General features: G+C 39.8%; 3 protein-coding genes across 4 annotated transcripts in view; 2 read left to right on the top strand and 1 right to left on the bottom strand.

The window, feature by feature from the left end:
• Window positions 1-182: 182 nt before the first annotated feature.
• LOC127362286 (porphobilinogen deaminase) lies at window positions 183-10,881 on the bottom strand. 2 transcript variants are annotated; one of them, XM_051397825.1, is made up of 14 exons: window positions 10,714-10,881; window positions 8,401-8,454; window positions 7,978-8,050; window positions 7,066-7,115; window positions 6,721-6,776; window positions 6,314-6,391; window positions 5,551-5,628; window positions 5,387-5,462; window positions 5,053-5,166; window positions 4,929-4,967; window positions 4,679-4,798; window positions 4,505-4,558; window positions 2,836-2,922; window positions 183-2,725 (listed from the first exon to the last, which is right to left on the bottom strand). In XM_051397825.1, the coding sequence occupies exons 1-14, from the start codon at window positions 10,735-10,737 to the stop codon at window positions 2,552-2,554; spliced, it is 1,077 nt and encodes a 358-aa protein (XP_051253785.1). In that variant the 5' UTR covers window positions 10,738-10,881; the 3' UTR covers window positions 183-2,551. The 2 variants fall into 2 exon arrangements, with proteins under 2 accessions (XP_051253785.1, XP_051253783.1); XM_051397823.1 differs by lacking the exon at window positions 10,714-10,881 and adding an exon at window positions 8,601-8,746.
• A 1,603-nt stretch (window positions 10,882-12,484) lies between these two features.
• Window positions 12,485-22,822, top strand: arcn1b (archain 1b). Its single transcript, XM_051397686.1, has 10 exons — window positions 12,485-12,667; window positions 13,876-14,139; window positions 15,569-15,748; window positions 16,268-16,473; window positions 16,626-16,787; window positions 18,370-18,535; window positions 18,753-18,900; window positions 19,034-19,142; window positions 19,419-19,623; window positions 21,110-22,822. The coding sequence occupies exons 1-10, from the start codon at window positions 12,665-12,667 to the stop codon at window positions 21,197-21,199; spliced, it is 1,533 nt and encodes a 510-aa protein (XP_051253646.1). The 5' UTR covers window positions 12,485-12,664; the 3' UTR covers window positions 21,200-22,822.
• A 3,310-nt stretch (window positions 22,823-26,132) lies between these two features.
• The window catches only part of phldb1b (pleckstrin homology-like domain, family B, member 1b), a 127,829-nt gene continuing 126,159 nt past the window's right edge, over window positions 26,133-27,802 (top strand). Inside the window, exon 1 of the mRNA XM_051399197.1 lies at window positions 26,133-26,382. Within this exon, the coding sequence (XP_051255157.1) occupies window positions 26,356-26,382 (27 nt within the window). The 5' untranslated portion in view covers window positions 26,133-26,355. The remainder of the gene's footprint in view (window positions 26,383-27,802) is intronic.

Genomic DNA, 27,802 nt, shown 5'->3' with positions numbered 1-27,802 from the left:
AGTGAACTCAGTATGATGTACGCATGTATCAGTGATGCCGCATTCCACTGAAGGGAGGTCCATGTGTGCTGGTTCACTGTCACTGTTACTGGAATACTTAAAACATGTTTAATACTTTACTGAAATATGTTTGACATCAGTGGTTTGACATGATGTTTACATAAATGGCAAAACAAAGACACTTGTCACATGTCAATATTTTATTGTTAACAGATTGATGGAACAATGAGTAGATACTGAGATAAATGATCTAAGTACAGAGACAATCAACCAGAAATTAAAGCTGAAAAACAAATATGGCTAACGTTACCTCACAGTCTCAGGAGCTTTAAATTAAATGTAATAAACAATAAAGGAAATTCAATATGGTATCACACTATCTGTACAGTGGGTTTACTGATGCAGAATGCAAATCTATTGTGATTTATCAAAGAAAAAAACAGGCATTGGTCTATGAAAGGCTGATATGCAGTTTACTTAGGCAGAAATGGTACATACACTAAGATGGCACTTTGATAGAAGCTATAAAAAAACAAACACTGGCATTCAAGACATGTTTATTTCATTAGTTATTAAGGTCACTAAGTTTGAAAATATATCACTTTTAGGAACACATCCATTTTGATATGTGGAGTACAGCATTTTGCATGACAACATTACAGCAAATACACATTTATTTTCTTTACTTATTCTTTGTATATATAGAAAAAAAAACTAACATATTAAAATTTTGAATAGCTGTGGATGAACTATCCAGGTGTGCATTGCACTCACCAAAGTATATAACTTTGACTTATGTATCTCTTAATTATGACTTAGCACCTCATAATTAGGACATCCATATGTCAAAATTACAAAAAAAAGAAAAACCTTCTCCATAATTAAAAGAAAACTCTACCATAACATTTTTTTTTTTTTTTTTACATTTTCAAGTCTTCAAATCTAGTAATTACAAGAAAACTATGTTTTAATTATGAGATACGGTTCATTTTTGTATGTTTCTTGAATGTAATGGTTCTTCAGTAGAACTACACCACAACATGTAAGTGCAATCTGTGTGAATGAGTCCACGATGGCCATTAATCAAGTTTTGAGTCAGTGAAATGAGTGAGTGGGGCAATGCAGCTTTAAAACACTGTTATAGTTTAAAGAAATAACCTGTGATATTTTCTGTTAAATAAGGTCTATTTGTTGCTTACCTTTTAAATAGTTGATTATACAACAGTACATCCACAACTGTAACATTTACACCGTATTTAAAACTCATAAGCTCACAGTTGATACCTAACGTGGTGCTGTGGTGCTTTATCTTTAGCATACAAGATACAATATCAGCAAAGCATAAACAGTGTTTTTATTGCTATACAACGGCCCAGTGCACATTTAAAAACTGAAATCAGATGCAGGGTTTGCTCCAGTGTTAAATAAGTAATTTCCAGTCATGTAGTGGAAGGATACTTCATATAAGTTTAGTACAAAGCTGTATACATTTAGCATCAACAGCTCTGCCACGGGTGGGGTATAACAGAACGCTACCTCCAGCTTATCATCATGTGTATTAAATATATTTGTCTCTGTAAAAGAGGTAGCTAGCACACTCTTAAAGGCAGTGAGCCTCCTCAGATGAAAATGTTGCATCAAAGAAGGTCATAAAGAAAAGGTACTTTTTTTTTCTTCAGGAGGTCAATGTGATAAAACACTACACTCTAACACTAAATCATCCCATGAATAAGGTCTTATACAAGTACAAGTGCTGAAGGAGTTTGAGACAGAAAGTCACTGTTGACTCTTGGCTGTAGAGCTCAGAGCTTATGAGTGAAGGACTGAATTTACATTTATATTTACATTTCTCAACTTTTACACCTTAATTAACCCCATTTCACTGCATCGCTGCCCGCTCCAAACCAGAAAAATGTGCCCACGTGCTTGGAAACTCATCTTTGGTACCATTAAAAGCCCGCTTTTCCAAATGAGAATGCAGAGCTAAGAGAGGAACTCTGAGATAAATAATGGATGTTGATTGAAGGTGAAAATATTTAAGAAAGTTGAATTTTAGTGGCATTCAATTGAATATACTGACACTGATATGCTTAAAAAAACAAAAAAAACAAGGTTTAACCATGAGGATATCGGCCAGTGATGATACTGTAAGTGGTGTGACAATGTTTGAAGGCCATTTTGTGTTTCTCGCTGATAAACCTAGTAAGGCTTTACTAGTTTCTACATGGCTCAGGAGATGGTTCCATGAGGTACTGGATGTAAGAACAGGCTGGAACCAAGACCAGGAGTGCTACAGACCGCAGTGACCCTGAACAAGCAGATTGTCGGTTTAGCAGCGTTGTATCACACTGAGCACAACTTTGGTCCAAGTAGTGTTTGAAATCCTCAACAATTGATCTGCAGTTGGCTCGCCTGGTGCAACAGAGAGTCGCCACTCTTTTACTCGAGCAACATGAAACATGAAAAAGGAATTCAAGTTTTTACTTGACACAAGGCTGTGACTGCACTCGAGGACCTCCGGAGCCCTGCCCCCCCTCCGCCGTGGGGCGGATTATCTGGCGTCGTTGAGCTGCCTGGCCACTGTCAGGATCTCCTTGGCTCCTTTGCTCAGCAGTAAGTTGGCCAGGTCGAGTCCCAGACGCTCGGCCCTGTCCTGGGCTTCACCGGAGATCTTGCTGGCCGTGACGCCCACTCGCTGGACCTGCTCGTCAACCTCCTCTGGGCTCTGTCACACACATCATCAGGGTGAAGTTTGGTATCAGAGCCCACGCACAAAAAAACACAACTTTGCACTTATTACATGTTCCACCCAGTCTCTCAGAACACTGCTGTTACCTTGTTATTAGCAACAATGCTAGTCTGCATGGTTTCCTTCAGACTGTCTGATCCATCCAGGCTGTACACTGCCCCCGTCAGGTAGAGCTGGAAAAACATCAAACAGTTTAACTTTTAAAGTGAAAGATGAATCTCCATCCAACTTTCAAGCCGTCTAAATTAAATTCTTTAAACCCTCCAAATAACAATCAGTGGTCAAGATGAAGCCAGGTTTACAGTGAGTTTGGCATTTTGCTGAGATTACTGGTCTGAACCAACTCTGAAAAGTAACAGAACCTGTCATGTTGTTCCAAAATGTGATCATTCCATGTATTTGACCATTTGCTAAATCCTTCCACTGAACAACAATTTCTCGAATCAGTGCTTGATACTCGGGATGAACAAGTACATCGTTATTTGTATCTGTTCATTAACCAAATTATCTGTGTCCTTAATATATAATGGACGTGGCTTAAGCAGAATGTGAGTGGTGCTTTAACCAGAATTGGGTGTGGCTAACTGGATGAAGAAAATGGACATTCACTTTAATACTTCCGTACCAGATACTTGTTTCAGCTGAGAACTCAGTCAACCTTACTAGAAAGCCGTAACTGGGATATTAAGATTTCAGAGTATGTTGAAGAGGAGTGCATGGCGCTGTAGTTAGAGCAGGAGTGAAAGTAGTACTATGAAGAGGGGACAGCAGCTGCCTGCCAAAACCCACCGACAACGACCCATCATGATTTCCACAGTAACACGTGCTAATGTTGGGGCAGCATAAACTGCTTCTTAGGAAATCTGAATCATATCAGGACCGTGGGTAGGAAGTCAGTTATTGCACAAATTTCCAAAGTAAAATGACGAATGACTGCAGGTCATTGTGTGTAATGTATGTGACTTCAGTGGTTGTAAGTCTTACATAATCACTGTGTGTGTGTGTGTGTGTGTGGATATCTTTACTTCCTACACAAACTGTCCTTGGAAAGGTGCGTTTGATTTATTGTTCCCATACCTTAGACAGGCCTAAATCAGCTTTACACAATTCCAAGTGTTTCTAATTTCTTTCCCTACCATACAGGCATTGACTGTGCGTGTTCAGGCATGTCTGAAGCTGGGGGATGTTTAGTAGTACCGGCAAAAACTGTCTATCTGCTTTCACACTGAGTAGAGCTGTGTATTGGCAAGAGTCGATGCAGAGGTTAGAATTCAATATATTGCAATATAACATAAAAAGATAGATAGTGTTTTTGAGAATCTCTCTCTCTCTCTCACAAAACAAAACATCCTGATTGAATATCAATATCAAAGGTGCAAGGGATGTGTGTTTGTCTCTGCCAACGCAGGCCGCCCAAGCTGTCAACGTTAGCATTTTGGGTTAACTAGCTTAACTGGAGGGACATGGGTCGTCAGCTGGTGAGGATGCTGAACAACAGTAACAGTTGTCCTTTCTGGGGACATTATCAACGGTTGCTGGCTACAAATGAAGAAGACTGCTGCTGTCTTCCTCTGTCTGACATCTGACATCATTGACACGTTTCAGAAATGACTAACAATGGAGAGCAATAAATCTGCCACCAATATCACTGTAAACGTCAATATGTGCTGTGATGGGAAGAGAAAGCTTGACAGGTGTAGCCACAGTTACTGAGGGGGGTGGGGCTTAGCAACTGGTAATTGCATGCATTCTTACCTGGGAGTCCTTCACTTCAGTGTGTACAGCCACTGGAACACTGCAGCCACCCTCCTACAACGGACAATTGAATTGAATACATGGGGATTTTACATATTCACACGTACGTGTGTGTGTGTGTGTGTGTGTGTGTGTGTGTGTGTGTGTGTGTGTGTGTGTGTGTATGTATAGTACCAGGCGTCTGAGGAAGGCTCTCTCAGCTATGCAGCGCAGCACAGTGTCGGAGTGATGGAGGACAGACACCATCTCCAGGATGTCTGCATCTCTGGCTCGAACCTCCACAGCCAGAGCCCCCTGACAACACACACACACAAAGTTTACCCCAAATCTTTACACACAAATATGGATGTAACATGGTATTGTTAGCTATTATATAGCCTTCTCTTCAATACATTAGTCATATCTGCTATCCCACAGCTCTTACCTGTCCAACAGCGTACATGCAGTCTTCAGGCCCCAGGATCTACAACAATCAGACAGTTTGACTGTTCGATTAGAAATGTCAACAGGGACTCCACAGGAAGGAATTGTATGATCATGAACTGTACCTGGTTGATCCGGTTGTCCCAGCCCATTCTCCTGAGGCCAGCTGCAGCCAGGATTATGGCGGCAAAGTCCTCCTTCTCATCCAGCTTCTTCAGACGTGTGTTCAGGTTCCCACGCTAGAGATGACAGCTGAGGAAAACACTTCAGAGACAAATATCCTCCCCTGAGAGCAAAATACTTCTTAAACCTGATGATTCACCCCTTCTCAGTACTGCATCTTTTTACTACATCACCAGCATCAGACATGTCAATTAGCGGATTGGTGTGCAGTAAAATGTAATTAATCTTTTTTTCAGCTATCATCGTGTTCTGACTTAATGTCTTTTGAAAGGATACGATATCTTTGAATTCCAGGTGGGGGAATCTCTTCTTCAGCTGAGCAGCACGGCGCAGTGAACTGGTGCCAATCACACTGCACAAACACACAGAATTAAGTTATCCATACTTTTAATATGAGCAAAAAACAAACACGACTAGTTGAATTGTCTGTTTGACTATACCTGTTTTCTGGAAGATTATCGAGAGTTTTCCCTACATTTTTTGGGTGTAGGACCACTGCATCATGGGGGTTTTCTCTCCTAAAAGCAGTAAGGAAGCAAAGTACAGTGAGGGGTTACAGCTGGTCAAATAACAACCACAATAAGATTACACAGAGTGGACACTAACTAATATTTGACTTGTACTGAGGTCCACTAAAGACCAATAAGAACGGTTCCAACAAAGGCAGACTGCCTCAGTGACAGTGGATTGTAAGAAACTACAAACATGTGGCTTTACAATGCACTCTCAACCAGGCTGGGACTTAGTCACAAGTCTTCCTCTCTTTCCCTAAATTCTTATCAACAAGTGAAAAAGCTACATAATACATTGGCTGAAAACTTTTTTCACATTAGAGACAACTAAGTGAACTAGGTATTTTTCCACCAATGCATTCAATTACTTTATACACATTCATGTCCCACAGTGTGATAGCAGGAAACCAATGGCTTGACAAATCACCTGCGCGCACGAGATACAAACTAAATGCGGAATCACTTGTCAAACTGTTGCTCCACAGTGCCCCTAGTGGTCAAAAACTCATCAAGGTGCCTTTAAAAGGGCAATTCTGTAGAAATGTTTAGTTTAACAGCCGATACAGTAGATAGATACAAAGCAGGTGGAGTTCATCTTTTATACTGATGATTCAGTAATATTGTCTATGGGAAAAATGAATGGGACTTTTACTTCTTCTTTACTGTAGACTACGTGTGTGAGTGCACTCACTTCAGCACAGCTCCGATGGTGAATCCTGGAGGCAGAGTGGTGGGAAGGTCCTTCAGCGAGTGAACAACCAGGTCGACCCTGTGGGACACACAAGAACACAGTCATATATGTGCTCCATTATGTCTCATGGTTCATAATACAGCCATTCAGTGGTGGGTACGTTTTATATCTTGAAAAGCAGCTACAGAACAGAGCCACCTGCTACATCTAAGGCAGTGGAGGAAATCTAAGGGTTTCTTCCTCTTTGTACTATGCATACTGGCACAAAATACTTTTAACTGACAGTTACAACCAAGTCTTTCAAAGTGATCCCCTGTGAGTGAAACCCTAGCGGCTGGTGTCTGTTGGTGAAACAATGGTGCAAAGCCAGAGTGGTGTCAGCCACAGATGACACCGGTGACACTCACTCATTCCTCTCCAGAGCAGTCTCCAACTCTTTGGTGAACAAACTCTTCTCTCCAATCTGTATTCAAAACAAAGAAACAGTGATTTTCTGTTACACTGTTACATTTATCATACATCAAATCATACAGTAAGCCTCACGAACAGTGAGTATGAACTCTAAAGCATGTGGGTTTTGGACTTGAAGAGCAGTAAGATGCAATGTACTGAAGGTCTTTCAAGTACTGACTGCTACAAGTCCTTACAATGCATGTTTGGAATTAATGAATAATAACCCAATCCTAACGTTATCTACTTGGAGTTTCTAAAACATGTCTGTTTATAATGTAGCCTTTGACTTGTCGCCTCACCTTAGATAAAGCTGTGTCGAGGATTTTGTCTCCTGTTGTTGACATGCCAACTGAAAGAGAGAAGACACAGAGATTTAAAAATACGATCAACCAGTAGCAGTTTGCAAAAACACCACCACAGCTTCTTTGTCCCACTTTAGGAGACAGAGGATGCTCAGGTGATAGAATACACCCCTCTAGCAGCCACACTAGATGATAGACCGATTAATCCAATTAATAATACCAATTATTAATGGAATTATAAATGAATTTTCTTTGTTTTGATATCAGCATTATATATTGGCCATCAATGTATAATGCTCCATATCGGCATCTGCAACTGAAAAACCCATATTGCTCAACTACTAAAACAGTGCTTGAGATCACTGGTTATGTGGAGCCAGGTGAGATAATGTGTCAGGATATAGTGAAAATTTCAGCAAATATGACAAAAAGTTATTTTTAATAAAAAGGTACCTCTGCAGCTTTAAAGGCCCTGCACACTCACACAGGTGTTTTCACTCAGTCTGTCCTATTAGACCTCTGGTTTAAGTTGAGTCGGCGCTATGCTGAAATTATGTGAGGTAACCACGTGTGAACAAATTTTAAGCAGATTATTTGCTTTTTAGGGAACATTTTACACAATTCTCTGTCTGTATTGTGTTTTTTCAAATAATTTTAAATTTACAGACTCAATAGGCTTCTTTATTGTATTTTCTTGTCCCTGACACTTGGCCATTGTTCAATTAGACAATTTACTTAACGTTTACTTTTCTTCACCGAAGTGAACCAAATGCTGAGATAAAGGCTGACTGTGTGTATATTGTTAAAGTTTTCGTACACCCCTTAAACTTAAGAAGACTTTGCAACACCACACAAAGCTTTGGCGACCCCTATCTGGGTCCTTCAACAGAAGGTTGGGATGATTCTCACTTATTTCCAAGTGGATGTCCGGGTACAGTTGTTTCAACATGTCCGCCACGCTGTCAGTCTGGATGCAAGCCAGCTGTAACAGAAGAAAACAGCAGTGCTCGACTTTAACTAAATTGTATTGATAGTTGATAGTGATAATTTCAAAAAATTAAAAAAAAATCACAAAGCCAGGGAGCATCAAATCAGTATGATGCTCACAGGCAGCTGAAGGAGGAACAGCTATCTTAAAAAGACATTGTTGAGCCAGAACTGTGTTATCTCTGAGAGAGGCGCTCCAGACGGCTGACTCTGAATCAGATAATTCACATTTAACTGACACCTAAGGCTTATGTTCACATTAAAATTGGAGACAGATATTTAAACCAGCACTCTGTGAAACATTTAAGTAAGTAATAAAAGTAAGTAATGATTGTCATACTGTACCTGGCTCTTGCGGGTTCCAATCCGGATGACCCGACCAACCTTGCCATTCCCATCCTGCCAGGACAAAAGAGAAACAGCCAAAAGAGTTTAAACATAAAACATATAAAGATATTCTTACTGACGTCCTCCCTGACACATAAAAAAAAAAAACACCTCTATGACTAGTCTATGTGCTGATGAATTTTCTCCGCTCTCCTCACCCTGATGTACTTGTAAGGTCCTTCCTCCATAACTCTGTGTGTCCGCACTCAGCGTGTGCACTGTGGAGGCTATTGTGTCCACTGTGTCTTGGTAAGGAGCTGGGCTGAGGTCATATAGCCTCAAGATACTGAACAGTGGTCTTTTTTACCGGACCACCCCCCCCCTTCAGGACCTCCACCCCAAGATATCTCTGGTTCCAAAAGATAAGTGTGCCAATTCATTGAGTCCGTTGTAAAAGGCTGGGAGGGGCAGCTGAGTTGGGTCTTGTGTATGAGGTGTGGTCACAGGGCTTTTGATACAGAGCTATGTATCTGTGGCTAGAAATGTCCCTCCTCTGAAACTACTGATTTCTGAATGATCAGCCACCAGAAACATACTAGCTGCCAAAGACCAAGACAGAATTATACATGCAAAATGAGCATTTGTCACTGCTGTTTCCTTGATAGAAAGATATAAAAACCACATAGCACATCAAAGAACATATTTAACTGTATAAATTGAACTAAACCATCTTTTTGACCCTTGGGTCCTGGCAGAAAAATGAAGTAAAAAAAACTGTGACTGTATCTAGAATTCCTTATTGAAAACTTGCAGATTGGTGACAACAACAGTGTCATGAAAACTGTCAGCTTTCAGTTTTTATGCACAAACATATTTAATATATTTCCCCCTAAAACTGCAGGTCTGCTGCAACTCTTAGTTCTTTTAAATCAAGACTGAAGACTTTTGTTTGCCGCTGCCTTCTATTAAATCAAGTTCAAGAATTTTGTTTAATAACTTCCCCTAACTTTTACTCTCACATTTAATCTTTTTAATATTTAACTCTTCCTAATTGTATTAAAAATGTCTATATATTTTCTTACATAGCTTTTAAATTTTGTCCTGATGCTTTTTATGTGCTATGTGCAGCACTTTTAGTTGCCTTGTTGTTGAAATGTGCTATCCATATGAATTTGCTTGCCCTAAAAGTTTTTTTGAAGAAAGGCATTTTGCTATAATGTAATAACTTTAACTAAACCCTTTTCCAATTAGCATTTAAGACAATTATCAACACATTTAATTTAATTAATAATAGACATTACATTATAAGTAATACATAAGTAATAGTAATAATAAACAATGAGTTGAGTTTTATTCAATTATTTCACAATCAACTCCTTTCATTTATATATTTTTCTGTATATACTGTACATGTGATTACAAACACAATCATATCTCGTTCTTTTTTCTTTCAGCATTGGCCCCTGTTGACCTCCGTAGACACTAGCCATTGAAGCCTGTCTGAAAACTGCTTTCAAAATCTATTAATTTAACGTTTCTACTCCAGGCGTCAGGTTACTACAATATAAAACAGACTGAATAAACCTTTACAGTTGTCAGCAGTTGTCTCTCTTTCATTCGGCAGGTATAAGGTAGAACAAACAGCAGTTAATATGACTTTTGTTTGGTTGTTTGTTTTGTAGATAAAATCGGCATTACAGTTAAACTATAGTCAACAACCCAAAACGCTGGTGGGCGGGAGCAGTGAAACCTGGAGTTAAAGGCTATAAAGTAGCGATAACAACACGGCTTTGCTCGCTTCGTAAGCCGAATACCGATAAACATTAATCTCTTTAAAGATCAAACACCGTGAGAAGGGTCGAGGAGTCTGTGGAGAATATTTGAGATATTTGGGTTTGAGGTTTCAGCAGCAGCACTTGTTTCAGCTTGTATTGCTAGTGGCCAGCCTCTGTTTCCACAGAACATCAGCACAGTATGCCATCAGTCAGCTTGTTGTACCCAATGCGGCTCACAGTAGTGTTTTCAGACAATGTTAACTTAGCTGGTGTTTAGCTTGGCAAGCTGTCCCTAGAAATATGCAAAGAAGTTTCGAGTTATCTTAGGCTGACATTTTAGATAGCAAAGTTTAACACAGGACAGTGATATTATGGTAGTTCATTAACCTGCCCGGTGTGTCGTCCAATAGAAAACGGAGCACTCAAACAGACAAGAGCATCGACAAATCAGCTCTCTACAAATTACGACGCATACGGAAATGGCGCTCGCCATCCACGAGCACTCGCTGAAGGTGCTCCGTGTATGTTACAGAAGTGATTCAGGTTCAAAACCTACCGCAGAGCCTGCTTCCTCCGACATGTCGATGATCCACTTCAGTCTGCAGATGCCGCACGAGTCAGCGGTGTCACACAGCGACCATTATATAGCATGAATTCTTTGGAAACAGTCAGCACGCCCCTCTCCCACACAGATGACTACTGCTCTGTGAATGAACGCGGAACCTGTGATGTCATTGCGCCGGTTAGAGGTCATTTCCCGGTTCCGTCGTTTCCTCCTGCGGGCTGGTTAGGGTATATATATATATATATATATATATATATATATTATGTAGGCTTTCTATTGAATCGTGTTGACATGTTTGTCTAGCTGTGGTAAACTCCCATAATATTTATTCTATGAGAAAAAAAAGTGCAACAGTTTACCGAAATCTTGCTAAATACATGGAGGCCATCCATTGACAGTATATGTAAGAGGCCATCAGAGGGATTACTTTAAAGCTGGTGTATTTTTTCAGATTGTCCTGGGGATGTGACCATAAGAAATACTACCGGTATATCAACTTTGGACTTGAATGTCAAGCAGTGCACCTATAGCTTTATCCACTCCTTCCATGTGAAGAAATTGCCAAAAGGAAAGTTCAGATGTTTGGGGAGGCAGCTGAAGCAAATATCAGAAGTACAGCTGGCCATCAAACACTAGTTTTCTTGGGTATAATAGGTAAAGGAACACTGCAACGTGTTAAAACCTCCTGTTCATCCTGACTAAATAGAGCTGTTTGCATACCCTTCATACACTGTTTAAATAAGGACATCTGGTGCTCAAAGAAAGTTACTGCAACACTGTGAGCTCTCTAGTTTTATTGTGTTGAGTCTAATCTTAATCTCATCACTCCACCATCTCTCCACATTAGCATTTCTATTTATGTGTGTAAAACACAAGTGTACATAATGTGGAGAGATGGTGGAGAAAATAATTTCCCTATTGGGAATTAATAAAGTCCTTCTTCTTCTTCTTCTTCTTCTTCTTCTTCTTCACAAGTATAATAAGGTTTTAGTCTCTTTTTTCTTTATAACAAACACGTATTTACTATGTTTTAAAGTGTTTCTATTTCTAACGTGTATCCACCATTTTTATACTGAACTCTTTTGCAACACTGGTGTTCCTCCATTAATGTATGTAAGGGTTGACTTACACTGTGTGTTACTATTTAACTTGTAGGGTTTATGTATTTTGAAATGTATGTGTTTATTCTGCTTTTGTATGTACATGAATTTATTAATAGCACTGCAGTCCACAGTGGACAACAAAATATTCCCCAAATAGTAGATAAATAATTTCCCATTTACATTCATTTATTTAAGGTGCGAATGACAATTCAAGCTGCAGCAAAAGAGATCCGATGAAGTGAACAATGACTTCTACAAAGAAGATGTATTGCCTATATATATATATATTATTATTATTATTATTATTTTATTATTATTATTATATTATTCCAATGTGCCTATGTGATTGATAATTAAAGATTATTAGTGTAATAGTGAAGTACACTCACAAAAGTGAAAGTTTAATTGATGTCTGCTGATAATAGTAGAAATAGTAGAAATAGTAAAATACTTAAACAGTGTGATATTGCCTAATGAACAATAAAGTTTATTAACGGCCACATTCACGTATTTAACACAGTTGAGTGTAGACATGGAGCCGTGGTCGGAGGAATGTAAATAAGAGGAAGAGCGCCTGTGGAAGTAGTGCAGGAACTTATTTATGCAACAAGGCCAACATGTTGGGGCCCACGTCACTGGTTTCCACAGTGGGCTGATCCAGCTGCTCTTCCGGTGGAGACGTGGCTCTGTACTGCTGCCATATTGACGCTAGCTAGCTAACAATCACACAACTTGAAGTCAGCTGTATATTCGCACCCTGCTATTCCGGAGTGACTAGAAATCAACAAAGCAAGAAACACGAGAGACGGAAGATCGTCGTACCATAGAGAGAGACCAAAATGGTGAGTGACAGTCGAGAATAAAGATATTCCCCTGGTTTTTATCGGGCCTAGCAATTATCATAACATTGGCTAACCTGGCCACTAGCTAAAGCCAGCTATCAGTTAGCTAGGTTCTCCAAGAGCGACATAAGAGGAAAGACAAACATAGCTTTTCACCGGGCTGACAGCGCCGACCGTATGTCTGGTCGCTTAAATAAGGTAAATGAATCGTCGTTTTATTACACTGAGTGAGATTTGAGGTGAGTAGGCGGCACTGAGTGTGCAGACATTGCTGACGTTAACTAGCTGTACGAGCTAGCGCTAGGGTTAGCTCCTGTCACTAGCCGGACCCGAGCTAACGTTACCTGCTGTCATATTGTCCTCAGCCAGGCAACACTGCTCTTATAAAACACTGCCTAGAATTACAGTTGTATTATCATTATGGTTTTCTAGCTGCTGCAACATGTATTCTGAACTGTCTGTGTTAAAAAGTGTTGCTTGCCCATATCAAGTTCATATCCATCGTAGTCGGTGTCTTTCATTTCCAACTTCAGCCATTGTCAACGTGGAATGAACGCAGCTTTATGTTCAGTTAGCAGAGTGTAATAAAGAGACATTTATATCAAGCTTACTTATATTCAGCTTAACTTACAATTTTTATGTCAGTGAATTAAGTGTTATTGAAACATACCGCGATAGCTGGCGATGTCTCTAGTTAGATGAATGTCCAGTCTAATCTCACCAAGCTCTATTTAAAAAATGGCTTTTTCAAAGTTGGTTCGGCTTTTTGGCAGACGTACGTACATTGTGAACACAACTCAATGTATTTTTTGAATCGCTTCTCACTGTTGTCAAATTCGGCATTCATTTTGTCTCTGCAAAAGCACCTTTTTAAATAAAATGTCAGCTTGTACAGCTAGTTGCCAGCTACTCTTTCCACATAACATCAGCATAGTAGGGGCCATTGAGCAGCTTATTGTGCCCAATCTGGCACACAGTTGTTTTTTAAAGACCATATTAAATTTGCTGATGTTTAGCTCGGCAAGCTCTCCCTAGGAAGATCCAAGATGAAGTTGAAGCAAAACAGAGAACTGTCATTCTATTGTGTGTGTTAATTAACTTTAGCCAGACAAACTTAGATTTTCCTTTCAGTAACATTTGCATGCTCAAACAATGTGTACTGAAGATCTGCAGGCACCTCTACAGTCAGGTTTTCTTTTCGCCTGCAGGTGCTGTTGGCAGCGGCGGTGTGCACCAAGGCCGGCAAGGCCATTGTATCGCGGCAGTTTGTGGAAATGACCCGGACGCGTATCGAGGGTCTCCTGGCTGCGTTCCCTAAACTGATGAACACGGGCAAGCAGCACACCTTTGTGGAAACAGACAGTGTTCGCTATGTGTACCAGCCACTGGAGAAACTCTACATGGTCCTCATCACCACCAAGAACAGCAACATCCTGGAGGACCTGGAGACACTCAGACTCTTCTCCCGCGTGGTAAGAAAACATGGAGCTGACTTTTGATCTGTCATCAGTGTGAAGTTAACATTGTCACATGGCAGTGTGAAGACATGGCTTTAATGATTCCCCTTGTCCGGAGCAATAGGTTAATAATAGTTACTTTATATATTAATGTAAATGGCAGGATAACGTAATGGGTGTATAGTTTTTCACACATCCACAAATTTGACACCAGATTCTTGTTCTCCCCTTTGAGTTAACATGGAGCTGCCTCCAGCATCTCAGTGCGTATTAATGGTACGTCTACATTGGAGTTGGATTGTGAATACCCAACAGTGTGTGCATTTGAAGTTCAAAAAAGAACCAAATGGATTTCGATCAGGCTTCTGTAATAAGCAAGTATAAATGTATAGGTAAAACCATTTATGAGCTATTAAATTGTTTTCCTTTTTCCTTAACTTCAAATGTAGCTGGAGCATGAGACTCATGCTGTCATGTGGTGCTTCAATAGCAGAGACAAAATAAAACTAAAGGCAAGAAAAGTATGCACAAGTTTGAGGCAAAGCCATGTCAAACACTAGGTCTCATTATTACATTTGGTGAGTGAAAGTGACGTGTTGAATTAGGACCGCATCCTGTAAAGCATTCAGTATTTATCTCACTTAACACTAAATCTGTCGGCAAACTGAATTATTCCTGTCATGTAAGAGAAAACCATCTTGCCCTGCTTTTCTCCTTTTTTATTTTCTGGTACTGTTGAAGTAATTTGACACTGCTTCAGCTTTTTTAAACTTTTGTAATTCATTTTATTTCCATTCTGTATATTAAATACACACAGGCAGGAAACCTCACTTGAATGCAAAATGTGTTTTGAGTGTTCAACGGCTAAAACTTTACCAACACAAAGGGGGAAATGGTATGGTGGTAATGGGGTCAGGGTGTATTTTCAATTTCATATGTTCTGACTTTTTCTCTAAAGTGAAAGGACTTAAATTACAACTCATAAAGGAAAAATTTTATAATTAAAACCTAGATTACAAGAAATCACCTGATGTTATTCAATGTATGTGATAGGTGATAGGAAGTTCATTACAATAGCTTAGAGCCTGACATCTGCATTAATGCACCGAACTTCAAACCTCAAGCTGTGCTATTAAAACTGTACAGCAATCAGTGTTTCTTCAACATGTTTAAAGTTGCAAGCAAACGGCTCGTCAGAAATAGGTGAAAGGTGCCTTTGTGCTACAGTGCTTGAACAGTCTCACAGTGTTCAGTAGTGTTTTTATTCAGGATCAGATAAGATGCACTGTGGTGTCAGCAGTCAATTTTTTTGCCTAGGCGGTCATGTAGAAATAATCTTTCAGTTTTCTTAAAGTTCACATCTCTTACTCACTGCAGGGTGCGCCAAATGTTAAAATGGTTCAGTTGTCTGATTGATCTTAATTTTTCTCCCCTACCTTTCCAGATCCCAGAATACTGTCGTGTGCTGGAGGAGAGCGAAATATCCGAGCACTGTTTCGACCTGATCTTTGCCTTCGATGAGATTGTGGCACTAGGCTACAGAGAGAACGTCAACCTGGCTCAGATCCGCACCTTCACAGAGATGGACTCCCACGAGGAGAAGGTTTTCCGTGCTGTCAGAGAGGTGAGATCACACTGTTGAGTCCCTCTGGTTTATTGGATAAAACAAAGTTTGGTGATCCCTATGGAGAAATCAGGTCATTGCTGTGTTACATCTTGAACAGAAACAGATGTTATTTTTATCCTATTAACTCTAATTGTGTTAGTAATTTAACACTGCACTAGTTTACAGCAATTAGAACACCAGTGAAAATGATGCATTTATCTCAGTGTGTCACCTCATATCATTTACAGGGTGTCAGAGGGGTCTTAAAAAGTCAAAAATCCAATTATCTGAATTTTAGGCCTTAAAATCTCTTGAAAGGTCATAAATATGATTTTGAAAGCTCCTTAAATTTGCCTGGATTAATGAAATAACATGAATTGTATATAGTTCCATTACACAAAGAAACCAATGTGGAACTAATACTAGTTTACCTTCATACCCATGGTATGTTTTTTGCCAGTATAGGTGTAAAAATGTAGGTCTTAAAAACACTGGAACTTTAAATTAAACTTTAAATGTTGTTTTGTCAATCCACAGACTCAGGAAAGAGAGGCCAAGGCAGAGATGAGGAGGAAGGCCAAGGAGCTGCAGCAGGCTAGGAGGGATGCTGAGCGCTCTGGAAAGAAGGTGCCAGCCTTTGGCGGTTTCGGCAGCGCCGGCATGACCAGCGTCTCCTCAGGGTCCATCATCACAGACACTATTGTTGAGCCCGAGAAGCCCAAGATCACACCGGCTCCAGTCAGGTACAACTCCAGGAAATACACGTGTCAAATACTTTATTATTTAAACATCTCTTTTTGCTATTCATTGTTGTTTTGATAAGGGATGTTTTGAAGTTGAGTTTTTTTTATTGTTGAAGACCACTGTTTAAAGATGCTGTCTTTTTTCTTTCCAGACCAAGTGGACCCAGTAAGGCTCTGAAACTGGGTGCTAAGGGGAAAGAGGTGGATAACTTTGTTGACAAGCTCAAGTCTGAGGGTGAAACCATCATGCCCACCACAGGAAAGAGGGGCTCAGATGTATCTAAAGCTCTCCCACCACCAGTCAATGTGGAGAGGTACAGACACATCACGATCATCATGATTTAATATTGTTTATTTCTCTGGAATTCCTCAAAGTTGGTTTCCACTGACCTCATTTGGCCAAATGGGAGTGCAAACATCCAAATTAAAAATAATAACACTGGTTCTTGCAGTTTTTGTTAGAATCATATCAAATACTGAAGACTTTGTGTGAGTGTTGTAGCTATATGGAAGTTTTATTTAAAGTAGCTGTAAGCTATATTTTTTGTTAAAATAAGTGTTAAATAACTTTTTTACATTCCAGCAGCCGTCGCTGATATAGAGTGCTCTATCAGAAACATGGTCTCCAGTCCCTCCTTTCTGCAGTAAACAGAGAATACATTTTGTGGTATCATGTTCCCACTTTATCCAATCAGGAGAGAGAACTCCACAAAGAGGCGGTCCTTAAGGGCAGGAAGCAGAATTTTGGTTTGGTGACATGGGGAGGAGGGACAGGACTGCTAACTTCAAGAACAGACAGGGAGTTAGCCAAAATGCCAGTTTCACTTACAGCCCCTTTAATTATGATGACATACTGATGTCCATGTATTTATTCATTTTAATAATCTGGTGAGAGTTGATGTGGCTTGGTCGGTCACACAGTGGCTCTGTGAGTCAAAAATTAAAATACGTTTGAATAATCGGTTGAGAAGCCTCCAAGACACCTCATATTGTCAGCCAAACCATTGCCCTTTTTTAAAGCTGCTTCATTCAGAGCCAAACAGGATACTAGTATAGCAGACTGTAATAAGATTATGAGCAAAGGCATTATAAAGTGAGTCTTACAGGTAAAGCGTGAGATTAACATGTAGCTGAGGTTTAGTGTGGGATGGAAGAGTGAATACTACTTCTCACAATCAAGGAGAGGTGTGTTGTAGGAGCAACATCACAGTAATAGTGTTGAGTACTGTTTAATTGTGCCCAGCCCAAATGATGACAGATATCAAATGGGTGTTACGTGGTCTGATGAGCAAATATTTGACACTGAAGTTCAAATTAAACAAAGCAAATGTACTTCACCTAACCTGATATATTTGATATAGTTTTGGGGATTTTATGACTTAATGGGCAATTCTGTAATTTTCTTTTTTCTTTTAAATTCAGTATTTTCAATAACTTAATACATGCCCTGCACCACACTGAATATACTACAATGCAAGAGGAGCTGATAATGATACTCAAACCAAGTATTTAATGAAGCTATAATTTCAGTTATTATTTCAGTGAATTGTATGTGTTTGTATATTTGTTTCTTTAATTAAATTTTTATTTGTACAGTGTAAGTTGTTATATTTGGGCCAATTTTCCTGTAGAGCAGGCCTAGAATAAACAGAGAAGATATTTGTTTTCTATTCAAGTCATAAATTGGTTCTTCAGCGTCGTTCACCTACAGTATTTTGGAAGTCAAACTACGAAACCAATACATGAAGCTCCTCCTGTCCTGCTCTTATCTCCACTTTGATACATTTGTGGCATGAAAATGGTCAAATGTAAGAGTGTTCAGTATTCAGTGTCCAGGCTGTCTCCAGTGTGGTTGTTTGATAGCTTGAAGCATGTTTGGATGTGTTTCCTCTCCAGTGTACATCTGCGCGTGGAGGAGAAGATCTTGCTGACTTGCGGCCGTGATGGCGGCCTACAGAACATGGAGGTGCTGGGTATGGTGACACTCCGAGTCACAGACGACAAGAACGGACGCATCCGCCTCATTATCAACAATAATGACAACAAAGGATTGCAGCTGCAAGTAGGTCTACCACATATTCCAGACAGTAGCTGGAGATAATGTTATGCTATACACAAGTATATTATATATTATTATTCTATTACATAAATAATGTTAGAGGCTGCTACAGTGTGGAAAATCACCTTTCATGCTTTGAAATCTTTCAAATAAACACACAACTTCTCTGAGTTTAACAAGTGTCTAATGACAGTTGATACATGTGTTTCTGTCTTCTCAGACACATCCCAATGTGGACAAGAAGTTGTTCACAGCTGACTCAGTGATTGGCCTGAAGAACCCAGAGAAGTCCTTCCCTCTCAACAATGATGTTGGTGTGCTGAAGTGGAGACTACAGACCACAGACGAGTCCCTCATACCTCTAACCAGTAAGTGCCAGTACAGGTGCTTTACCTGGGCCAGTTTGATGCTGCTGTTCTGTTTGTTTCATCAGATAATGAGAGCCTTGTGGTGTACCATTCTTCACAGTCACACTAATATGACTGGGTTGTTCCTTTACAGTAAACTGCTGGCCTTCAGAGAGCGGTACTGGCTGTGATGTCAACATTGAATACGAGCTGCAGGAGGAGAGCCTCGACCTCAATGACGTGGTGATCAGCATCCCAGTACCGTAAGGACATGATTTTTCTTTCAGAAACATTAGACTTAAAACACTGATTTAATATTGTAGTTTTAATTTGAAGCCACTCTAACCCAGTATCTTATAATGATATAATAATATAATGTTGTGTGTGTGTGTGTGTGTGTGAGAGTGTGTGTGTGAGAGTGTGTGTGTGAGAGTGTGTGTGTGAGAGTGTGTGTGTGAGAGAGTGTGTGAATCTATTACCATGCATCCCAATTCAGAATCGTAAAACCTCTGTATGTGTGTTGTTGTGCTCCCCTGCAGGTCTGGTGTGGGAGCCCCTGTGATTGGTGATCTGGATGGAGAGTACAAACACGACAGCAGGCGAAACGTCCTGGAGTGGTGCCTACCTGTCATCGATGCCAACAACAAGACCGGCAGCCTGGAGTTCAGCATCGCCGGACAGCCCAATGATTTCTTCCCTATCAATGTGTCCTTTGTGTCCAAGCGCAACTACTGCGACATCCAGGTGGGTTGGAAACGCTTTACTACTGAAGCCACTGAGTTCAGATCTCATACACTGGCAGCTTTATTAGCTACACCTGTACAATCTAATGCAGTGGTTCCAAACCTTTTTCCTTAAGGGAATTTCTATCATTGAGTAGACTTACAACCCATGACTGAATGATATATTTAGTGGATATTTCATATTCTATCCAATGCAGAACAACTGAAATTGTACAATGAACCCAAACAGTGAACACAATAACTGCTACCTTTTGTTTTAACAATCATACATACTGTTCTGATGCAAGACGGGGCTGTTCATCAGAGAGTGAAGGCTCTGTGAATGTAGCCTGTGTTCAGGTCTTCACTGTTTAAATTTCAAATCAATAATATCACTTTTACAAACAACAATTTCACTGAGATACCTTCATAGAAATGAACCAAATGCTGAGATATTGGCCTACTGTGTATATTTCTTATGTTTCCTTTGACCCCTTAAAATCAAGAAGGCCCCTTGACTCCCCGGGTCCCGACCCTCAGGTTGGAAACCACTGATCTAATGCAATCCAACACAATTCTTCTGCTTTAAAGTTTATGAAGCCTATAGTGGGTTTTTGACACAGTCATAGAGGTTTTGTCTTAAAAAAAAAAAGGTTTTGTATTGGACTACTTTTTTATTCAGAGGGGTTTCTAATATTCTGCCCCCCTCATATGTATGTTGTAGTCTGTGCATCACCATCTTTAACTAACACCTTAATTATAAAAGTAATTAAAATTGACATATTTGAGTAGAAGTAGTAGTTTTGATAGAAACTGAACATTCAGAAATGATAGCAGAGCAGTTGTAATGGATTGTACAGGTGTACCTAATAAAGTTGTAAATGTAAGTTTGCCACTTGTGATGCTACTTGTGAACATGCTGTCAGTTCAAAATATACACAAGGTGACATTTTCCTGCTGACTGTATGTTTCATGTGTCTTTGTAGGCGATTTAGTCCGATATAACTATAACCATTTAGAGATACATCAGTGTAATCAAATCAGTTAATCGATTAGTTGATCAGCAGAAAACTAATCAACTATTTTGTCATGTATCTAGTAAAAATGGCAGATTTAAGCTTCTGAAGTGAGAGGATTTGCTGCTTCTCTCTGTTTTAGATCATTTCAAACTGAATAAACTAATATGTTTGGTTTCTGGAGCGTTGGTCAGACACAACAGCCTGGCCTCATAGTCTGCTCATATTAACCAATCCCAGATAAATCAGAAATGAACTAGGCTCAAGGTCATTTAGAAACTGTGTCTGCACTGCATAGTTTGTTTATGTTCCGTGTTAATGTTTTAAAAAGTGACTATCACCTAATGTATTGTTGTAGTCCATGTGTCGGCCTAAAGAAATGCTATGGATAGATAGAACTGTATATAGGGTAGAAGACAAACAGCTCAATCAGTAATGCTCTGTCTGATAAAGTACTTACTTGCTGCTAATGCCCGTTTTCTTTTTTCCCAGGTTACCAAAGTGACTCACGTAGATGGCGACAGCTCCGTTAGATTCTCTTCAGAAACCTCCTTTGTGGTTGACAAATACGAAATCCTGTAAAAAATATTCAGAGAAAACATCAAAATCAAAAAAATCACCAACAAAAAAAAGTCCAAATCTATGCTACAGAGAAAGATTGAAGATTTCTTGCCTGCCCACCCTGTATACTATTTCAGAGACTGTGTACATCGACAGGACTACGTCAGCCCTCTGGCAAAGCCTCTTCCTGTGGTGGAGCAGAGCAGCGGTGGTGTATTTATATGTTTGTATGAGAGAGGATCATCTATATATAGAGTTAATTGAAACCAACAAACACACACAAAAGAAAAAAACTACACTGATGCTGTTGTGTTCGCCAAGCAGAACTGTAAAGAGGACTTCAGACTAAGTAGAGGATGACTGCGGGGGTGCAGGAGAGGCCAGCGGCCGTCTCCTCGTCCATCTATCAGTGAAACCCTGCCAGGAGGTAGAGAGGGAGAACAGGGACCTGAGGCCACTGTATCAGTCTCCACTAGAGTGAGCGCTGCTAGTTTAGCATCCCCTCCGAGCATCATGCATCCTCTCCACAACCTTTTCTTCTTCACGCTCACGTTGCAATGGTTCAAAGCCGTTCTTGAATGGGGTTCTTGCTTTCTGTCTTTTCAGATTCTCTTCTCCATAATAACTGCAGAATTGTAGCTGTCAATCATTATTAGCCTGTCACTCTTTAATCGTTAAACTATTGTGATTTGCTCTATCGATATCTCACTTCAGATGATTGGGTTTTCTTTGAGTTTTCAGTTTTTGTAGAGAGGTAACACATTGTTTCTTCGCTGAAAAGCCTGTGCTCAGTATATTGTCTGTTCTGTCTGAGGTTATCATCAGCAACGTGTCCTTTTTATTTTTAACTTTGATATTTTTTACTGTTTGCTGTATACTTTGTCATTGTTTACCACTAATCTGGATATTGACAGTGAAGAGCAGGACTTTGTAAGGGATTCTCAGCTGCAGGGCAAAGTTACCCACCAGTAAATACATTTAACTATTGCATCTGTTGAATCTTCTTATGATCTTTTTGTTTTTTGTACCGCCATTGCAACCACTCCTCACTTTGTCAAAAAAGAGGCGCCATGTTTCACTCTGGTCCATTTAAGTCCAGCGACCAGCCCTCAGATATCACCCAGTGAAAATGACTTTGAACACAGCCCAGAAACAACATCCAAGCCCCCCTAATCTGACATCCCACGTGGCATTTTAGATCTGACACGAGTGGATGTGTTTTGGCATGATAGCTGTCACAGTCACACACACACACAGTCACACACACACACACACACACAGCAGGGAACAGAGACTGCCAGCCTATATCGGACCCTCTCCCCCCACATCCAAGGTAAGCAGAGACCACCGGAGCCCTCGCAGTAACTGTGCATCCACCGAGTCATCCTTTACTTACATTCTCATAGTACATCAACATTATTCAAAATATAACATTTGTCTTTCATGTTCTTGTTTTGTTTTTTTTTTTTTTTTTCATTTGTATTCCCCAAATTTCAATTTAGCAATGGTTGTGTGGATGTGGGGTTGAAAATGACTAGATGGCGCATTTTTAACTAAATTACTGAAGGGGAATCTTAACATTCCAGTGTACAATTAGAAAAAAAGAATCTTTAATGGAATAAAATGTATTATTGAAAAATGTAAGTCTGACTTGGGTTTTTGTGTTGGTAATGCACTTGATTAGCACCAGGACTTTACCCAGTTGGGAATCATCAATAATGTAAGAATACAAACACACTACTTTCTACTGCCAATAAAACAATTGTTAATTGTTATTAATGACTTGCCTGGTTCAGTATAATCTAAATAAAAACATTTCTACACTACATTAGAGGGAAATATAGTACATTTTACTCAATAACATGTATTTGATAACTTTAGTTTCTTTACAAAATAAGAGGGAGAGGGAAAAGAGCCTGCTATAAAGTACACCTGAAAGGATTATTCAATCAATTAGCTGATTGACAGAAAATTATTTGGAAACTATTTTCATGATCATTTGTCATTTTTCATGTAAAAACATTTCATGGTTCCAAATTCACAATTGTGCTTTTCATTTGAATCTTATGTATGAGTAATATTAATCTAATGATGTATAATAGGACTTCAGTCACTAGGCACATTTTTCTACCTTTAATCATTTTAAAGGTCCACTGTGTAGGATTAAGGTGCATCTAGTGGTGTAGTTGCAGCTCACAATTCACTGGGAGAAACTCGGGTGGCCACAAAACACACAGAAAATGTGAATGGCTGTATCTAGTGCTGATGTTTGGTTTGTTCCAGCTACTGTAGAAACATGGTGGTTCAATACGGAAGGCTGTAAATAGACATCTGTAGATATTAACGGTTCATTCTTTGGAGACAAAAACACAAAGAATCTTATTCTCAGGTGATGCAGATACAGGTATACACTAATGAAAACATACCTATGAATATTTAATTCCATTTCTGCAAATAGATCCCCCTCAATGTTCAATGACCTTTAAGTACATTATACATTTACATACCTTTACACTTTCAATGCAGAACTTTTACTGAATATGTACAGTGTGGTTTGAAAACTTTTACTTAAGTATTAAAGAATCTGAACACTGTATCAGTCGGGACCTGTTCCTCCTGGTGCCAGTGGCCCCTAGTCTCTGTCGATTGATGCTTTGTAGTTTAGTGGTTATAAGATTATAAAATAAAATGTAATATGACATAAAAGAGAGACAGTACAGTTACAGGATACATTATGACTAAATGAGCCACCTGTATACATACTTTTGGTAGTATTTTGGTATTTCCTGCATAAACTCAATTGAGGTATTTCATTTTATTTTGTCTTATGCAATGACTAATCGCAGTCACCTTTAAAGCCTCATGACTCATCCTGTCCGGTCACGCGAGACATCATTCATTAGCATTGACTGTGAGGGTCACAGAAGCCAGACTAAACATGGAGCAGTGAGCCACGGCCTCGTACTTCCACACGCATGACTCATGTCTGATCTTTATTGTACCGCTAGAGCACCAGCTCCTGTATTAGTGACCCCCTTAAATCCCACCTTATAAGTACAGTGCAGTCCAAAAAGTGCTTACTGTGGATTTATCATGCAGCCACTTGTAGGGCCCCCAGGTTGTGAACCAGTGCTTTAGGGTATCTAGGAGACATACGTTTTATGGACTGGATACATGTATATTATATGTATGTATGTGTGATGGAAACACACAGGAAAAATGCAGGAGGCCGAACCCATAATATGAAAATGACATAACTTCAATGTAAGGGTTTTTTCACTTTGGTAAGCAGTGCTTGAATGTATCAGCCTTGCTAATACACAAATTATTTTCAGTTTTTTAAATGGATTGTAACTTTCTGAATGGTCCAAAATATTTGGGGTGCTCGTGCTTGACGTTTGTTTTATCCACCTGAACAGAAATCCCATTATTCAGGTCTGGCTGATCTGAGATATGCCTAAAGACTGGAGTGGCCTCACTGACAGCAAACAGGTGACTGACTCTGAGGGTGGTTTTACAGGATGAAGGCACTTTTATGTGTTTCTATTTGCAACAGCATGGGGTCAAAGGTCAAACAAACACTTCCTCAAAGGTTAAAACAGTCCTTTTCTTATCTTTTTAGTCACATTAAGTCCCCCTCTACAATTTTACAAAATAAGAGCCAAGCTCTTTAAATGTATGGCTTACACGTGCATATATCTTGCCATGAGTTAAATGAGAACATTGTGAGAAAAATCAGTTTCATGTATATCTTTGGGATCTAATAAATGTGTTGAATGTACTCACTTCCTCATAAACATTTGAAGTATTTTGAAACCAGCATCATGTATGTTTCCTTTGCAGTCTTCTTCTTCCCTGCCTTTGTTGGCACACTGCTCAAGTGGATTAGTTTATGTTAACATAAAACGTGGAAGCAGAGGAAGCTAGCCTGGCTCACTCAAAAGCTAAAATATTGACCCTGCTAGCACCACTCAAGCTCACTGATTGACACATTGTATCTTTAACCTGTACGAAAAACTACATTTAAAAACATCTTACGGGACGTTACATGGAGAACTCTGGAGTGGTTTACAGTTTAAAGCCCCCCTCCAGTCAGAAACCAGTGTTTTCTTCTCATTCCTACAGTGAGCTGTTTGAATGCTGTCTGTACAGAGTTTGACTCTAGAAGGATGTTTTCACATTCATCTGCTGAAAGTGGAAAGTTTCTCTGTGCTCATTGAAAAAAAATCAGATTTTAAGGGGCGGGGCCTACCAGCAGGATTTGTGACATCACAAATAGTTAGGAAGTCAGTCCTGGTCCAGTATGCAACTTGTACAGTGTGATGTAGAAACCTGAAGCCACCAGTGCACATCCACTGAGAATGGACTTTACAGTGAAGGAGGAGACATCTTGTGTGTTGAAAGGATTTTAATATGAAATTATACATTTTTTGTGGAAAAAACATATCAGACACAATATTGTACCAACAGGTCTTTATCTTCACACACAATAAATACTGACCTTGAATAAAGACTCCAGATTATTGTAACTGGACACTGCAGTAATCATCCCTGCTGCAAACATGGATTGTTTGGAGCTTATTGGAGTGTGAATGATGTTTTCCGTTCAGCGTATTGCTGCCACACAGACGGACTGTGTGAGAGGAGAAGCTGAACAGCCATGAAGGTGAGGCAAGTCAGATGCTGAGCTGAGACGCTGCGGTCCAACAGATGGGTAAACGCTGGGAGATGAAGAGCGTTGGGGGGGCTTTAAAGGGTCATGGGGGATGAGTTCAAGAGAGCTTACCAGCCACCCATATTTGGACTGGGGAGGGTGTTGTGGGAGGGGGGGTGTTAATAGCAGCCCTCCAGTCATAAAAAGAGGGTGTGTCTGTTTTACGAATGAATGAGCAGCCTGATAAGCTTTGTGAAGGGTCTCAGAGGAGGGAGAGGGAGAGGGGAGAGCAGGGCGACACTGGGGCAGACACTGTTGTCTTTGGCACACACAGTCAGTCGGCAGGCAGACACCTCACACCGCAGAGCGCACTGTGATTCAGCTTGGATGTTGTGACAGGATTTGTTGTGGAGGATCGACTGATTGGAGTTTTGCTGGAGGCTATTTTCCTGAATGGAGTTTGGAGTTGGGAAAGTTTTGTAACATCTCATTTTTGTTACTGTCTTTTTATCTGGATTCTAGGATGATGCTCAAGAAAGTGCGATTTAAGGTAGGAAAATGCCCCTTCTTTTTGTGAGTGTCATGTTTTTCTGTATTCAAGTTGTTCCCAACACTCAGTGGCTGCTCGCTCCTTCCTGGCAAAAAATCCTCCGACTCACAGGAAGTGATGTGTTTTACTTTTCAGATTATTTGAAAGAAATTCATGAGTAGTATTTAGAACTAACCTGATAAAAGAAAGAGCAGCATCCACAGATGTGTCCATAAGAGAACGACAATACACTCTTTGAGAGATCCTCTGAAGATAGAGGAAAACCCCCACAGCCTCACATCAAAGATAAACAGGAACTCAGTGAAATTAATGAAACAGATCAATAATCTAACCCTCTCCTGATTTAACCACGATGAATAACTCTTAATCCACAAGTAATCCGCGTGCTTTGTGTCCCGTAGCTCTTAAGAAACCCAGTCCCAGTGTGTGACTGAGCGGAGCAGTGTTGGGCCTCTGTTGGCTCTTCATTAGCAGCCCTGCCTGCAGTTCAAAGCCTGAGCTCAGTCTGTGCTGACACTGAGGTGATAATTACAGCACAGGGACCGGAACAGTCTGCAGCTACAGCACCGACTGCAAATACTCAACATTTACTGTTGTCACTGTGCGGCAGGTGAAGAGACAACTGCTATTATCTGACATACTACATTAGCTTACACAGCATGTATATAACCGGTTAAGTCATGTTTTCTTCCTCATTCCCATATTCCTATCTGTGTCTTCATTGTAATAATAATATTGACGATATTTGTGATATTAAAAAATGCAATATTGATAGCGTTAATGATACACATATGATAATATTGTGTAACTAGTCCAGTGTCTCTTAAATCTTTTCCGTTTCTTTCCGTTCCCACTTGTGGTTCAACCCGCTGGTTGCAGTTACAGTTGAGCTGAAGCCATTTCTATAGCTGACGATGGGTGGCGCTGTGAGTCACTGTGAGTCTATTTAAGTCAAGTGTGGCACAGAGCAAGAGTTCATAGTTTTTGACCGTAGTTGTCAAAGATGATGAGTTTTATTTTAAGAGATATGTTGTTTTTGCTATAGTTGTAAAAATAAATGAACTGGCATATCCAACTTCTTTTGTTTCAGACTTTTGAAAGTAAATTTTTTTCTTACGCCAGAGGACAATGAAACGCCATCTATACCAGCAGCACGCGTACAGAACAGACCAAATGGCACGTCAACAAGTTGAGAGTAATTCATTTGCATTTCTTAAAGTTGACTGATTTGAGCTTGTAACATTTAGGAGGATGTATTGTCAGAAATGGAACATAATGTTTATAGGTATGTTCTCATTAGTGTATAACCACCTGAATATAGGAACCGTTGTGTTTCTGTTACCTTAGAATGAGCTGTTGTTATCTACAGACGCTGTGTGTCGCCTTCCATAGAGTCCGCCATGTTTCTACAGTAGCCCAG

Source organism: Dicentrarchus labrax, unplaced genomic scaffold (genome assembly GCF_905237075.1).
Source record: "Dicentrarchus labrax unplaced genomic scaffold, dlabrax2021, whole genome shotgun sequence".
Lineage (NCBI taxonomy): Eukaryota > Metazoa > Chordata > Actinopteri > Moronidae > Dicentrarchus > Dicentrarchus labrax.
This window is presented reverse-complemented; position numbering and strand designations above follow the sequence as displayed.

Excerpts from the sequence above, each read along its gene's own strand:
- LOC127362286 (XM_051397823.1), bottom strand. The coding sequence starts at position 8,630 with ATGGAGGAAGGACCTTACAAGTACATCAGG. Across the intron at positions 6,777-7,065 it reads TCGACACAGCTTTATCTAAG|ATTGGAGAGAAGAGTTTGTT; the intron begins GTGAGGCGACAA and ends TTTTGAATACAG. Across the intron at positions 4,559-4,678 it reads GAGCCTTCCTCAGACGCCTG|GAGGGTGGCTGCAGTGTTCC; the intron begins GTACTATACATA and ends TGTCCGTTGTAG.
- arcn1b (XM_051397686.1), top strand. Across the intron at positions 16,474-16,625 it reads ATCACACCGGCTCCAGTCAG|ACCAAGTGGACCCAGTAAGG; the intron begins GTACAACTCCAG and ends TTTTCTTTCCAG. Across the intron at positions 18,901-19,033 it reads GTCCCTCATACCTCTAACCA|TAAACTGCTGGCCTTCAGAG; the intron begins GTAAGTGCCAGT and ends GTTCCTTTACAG.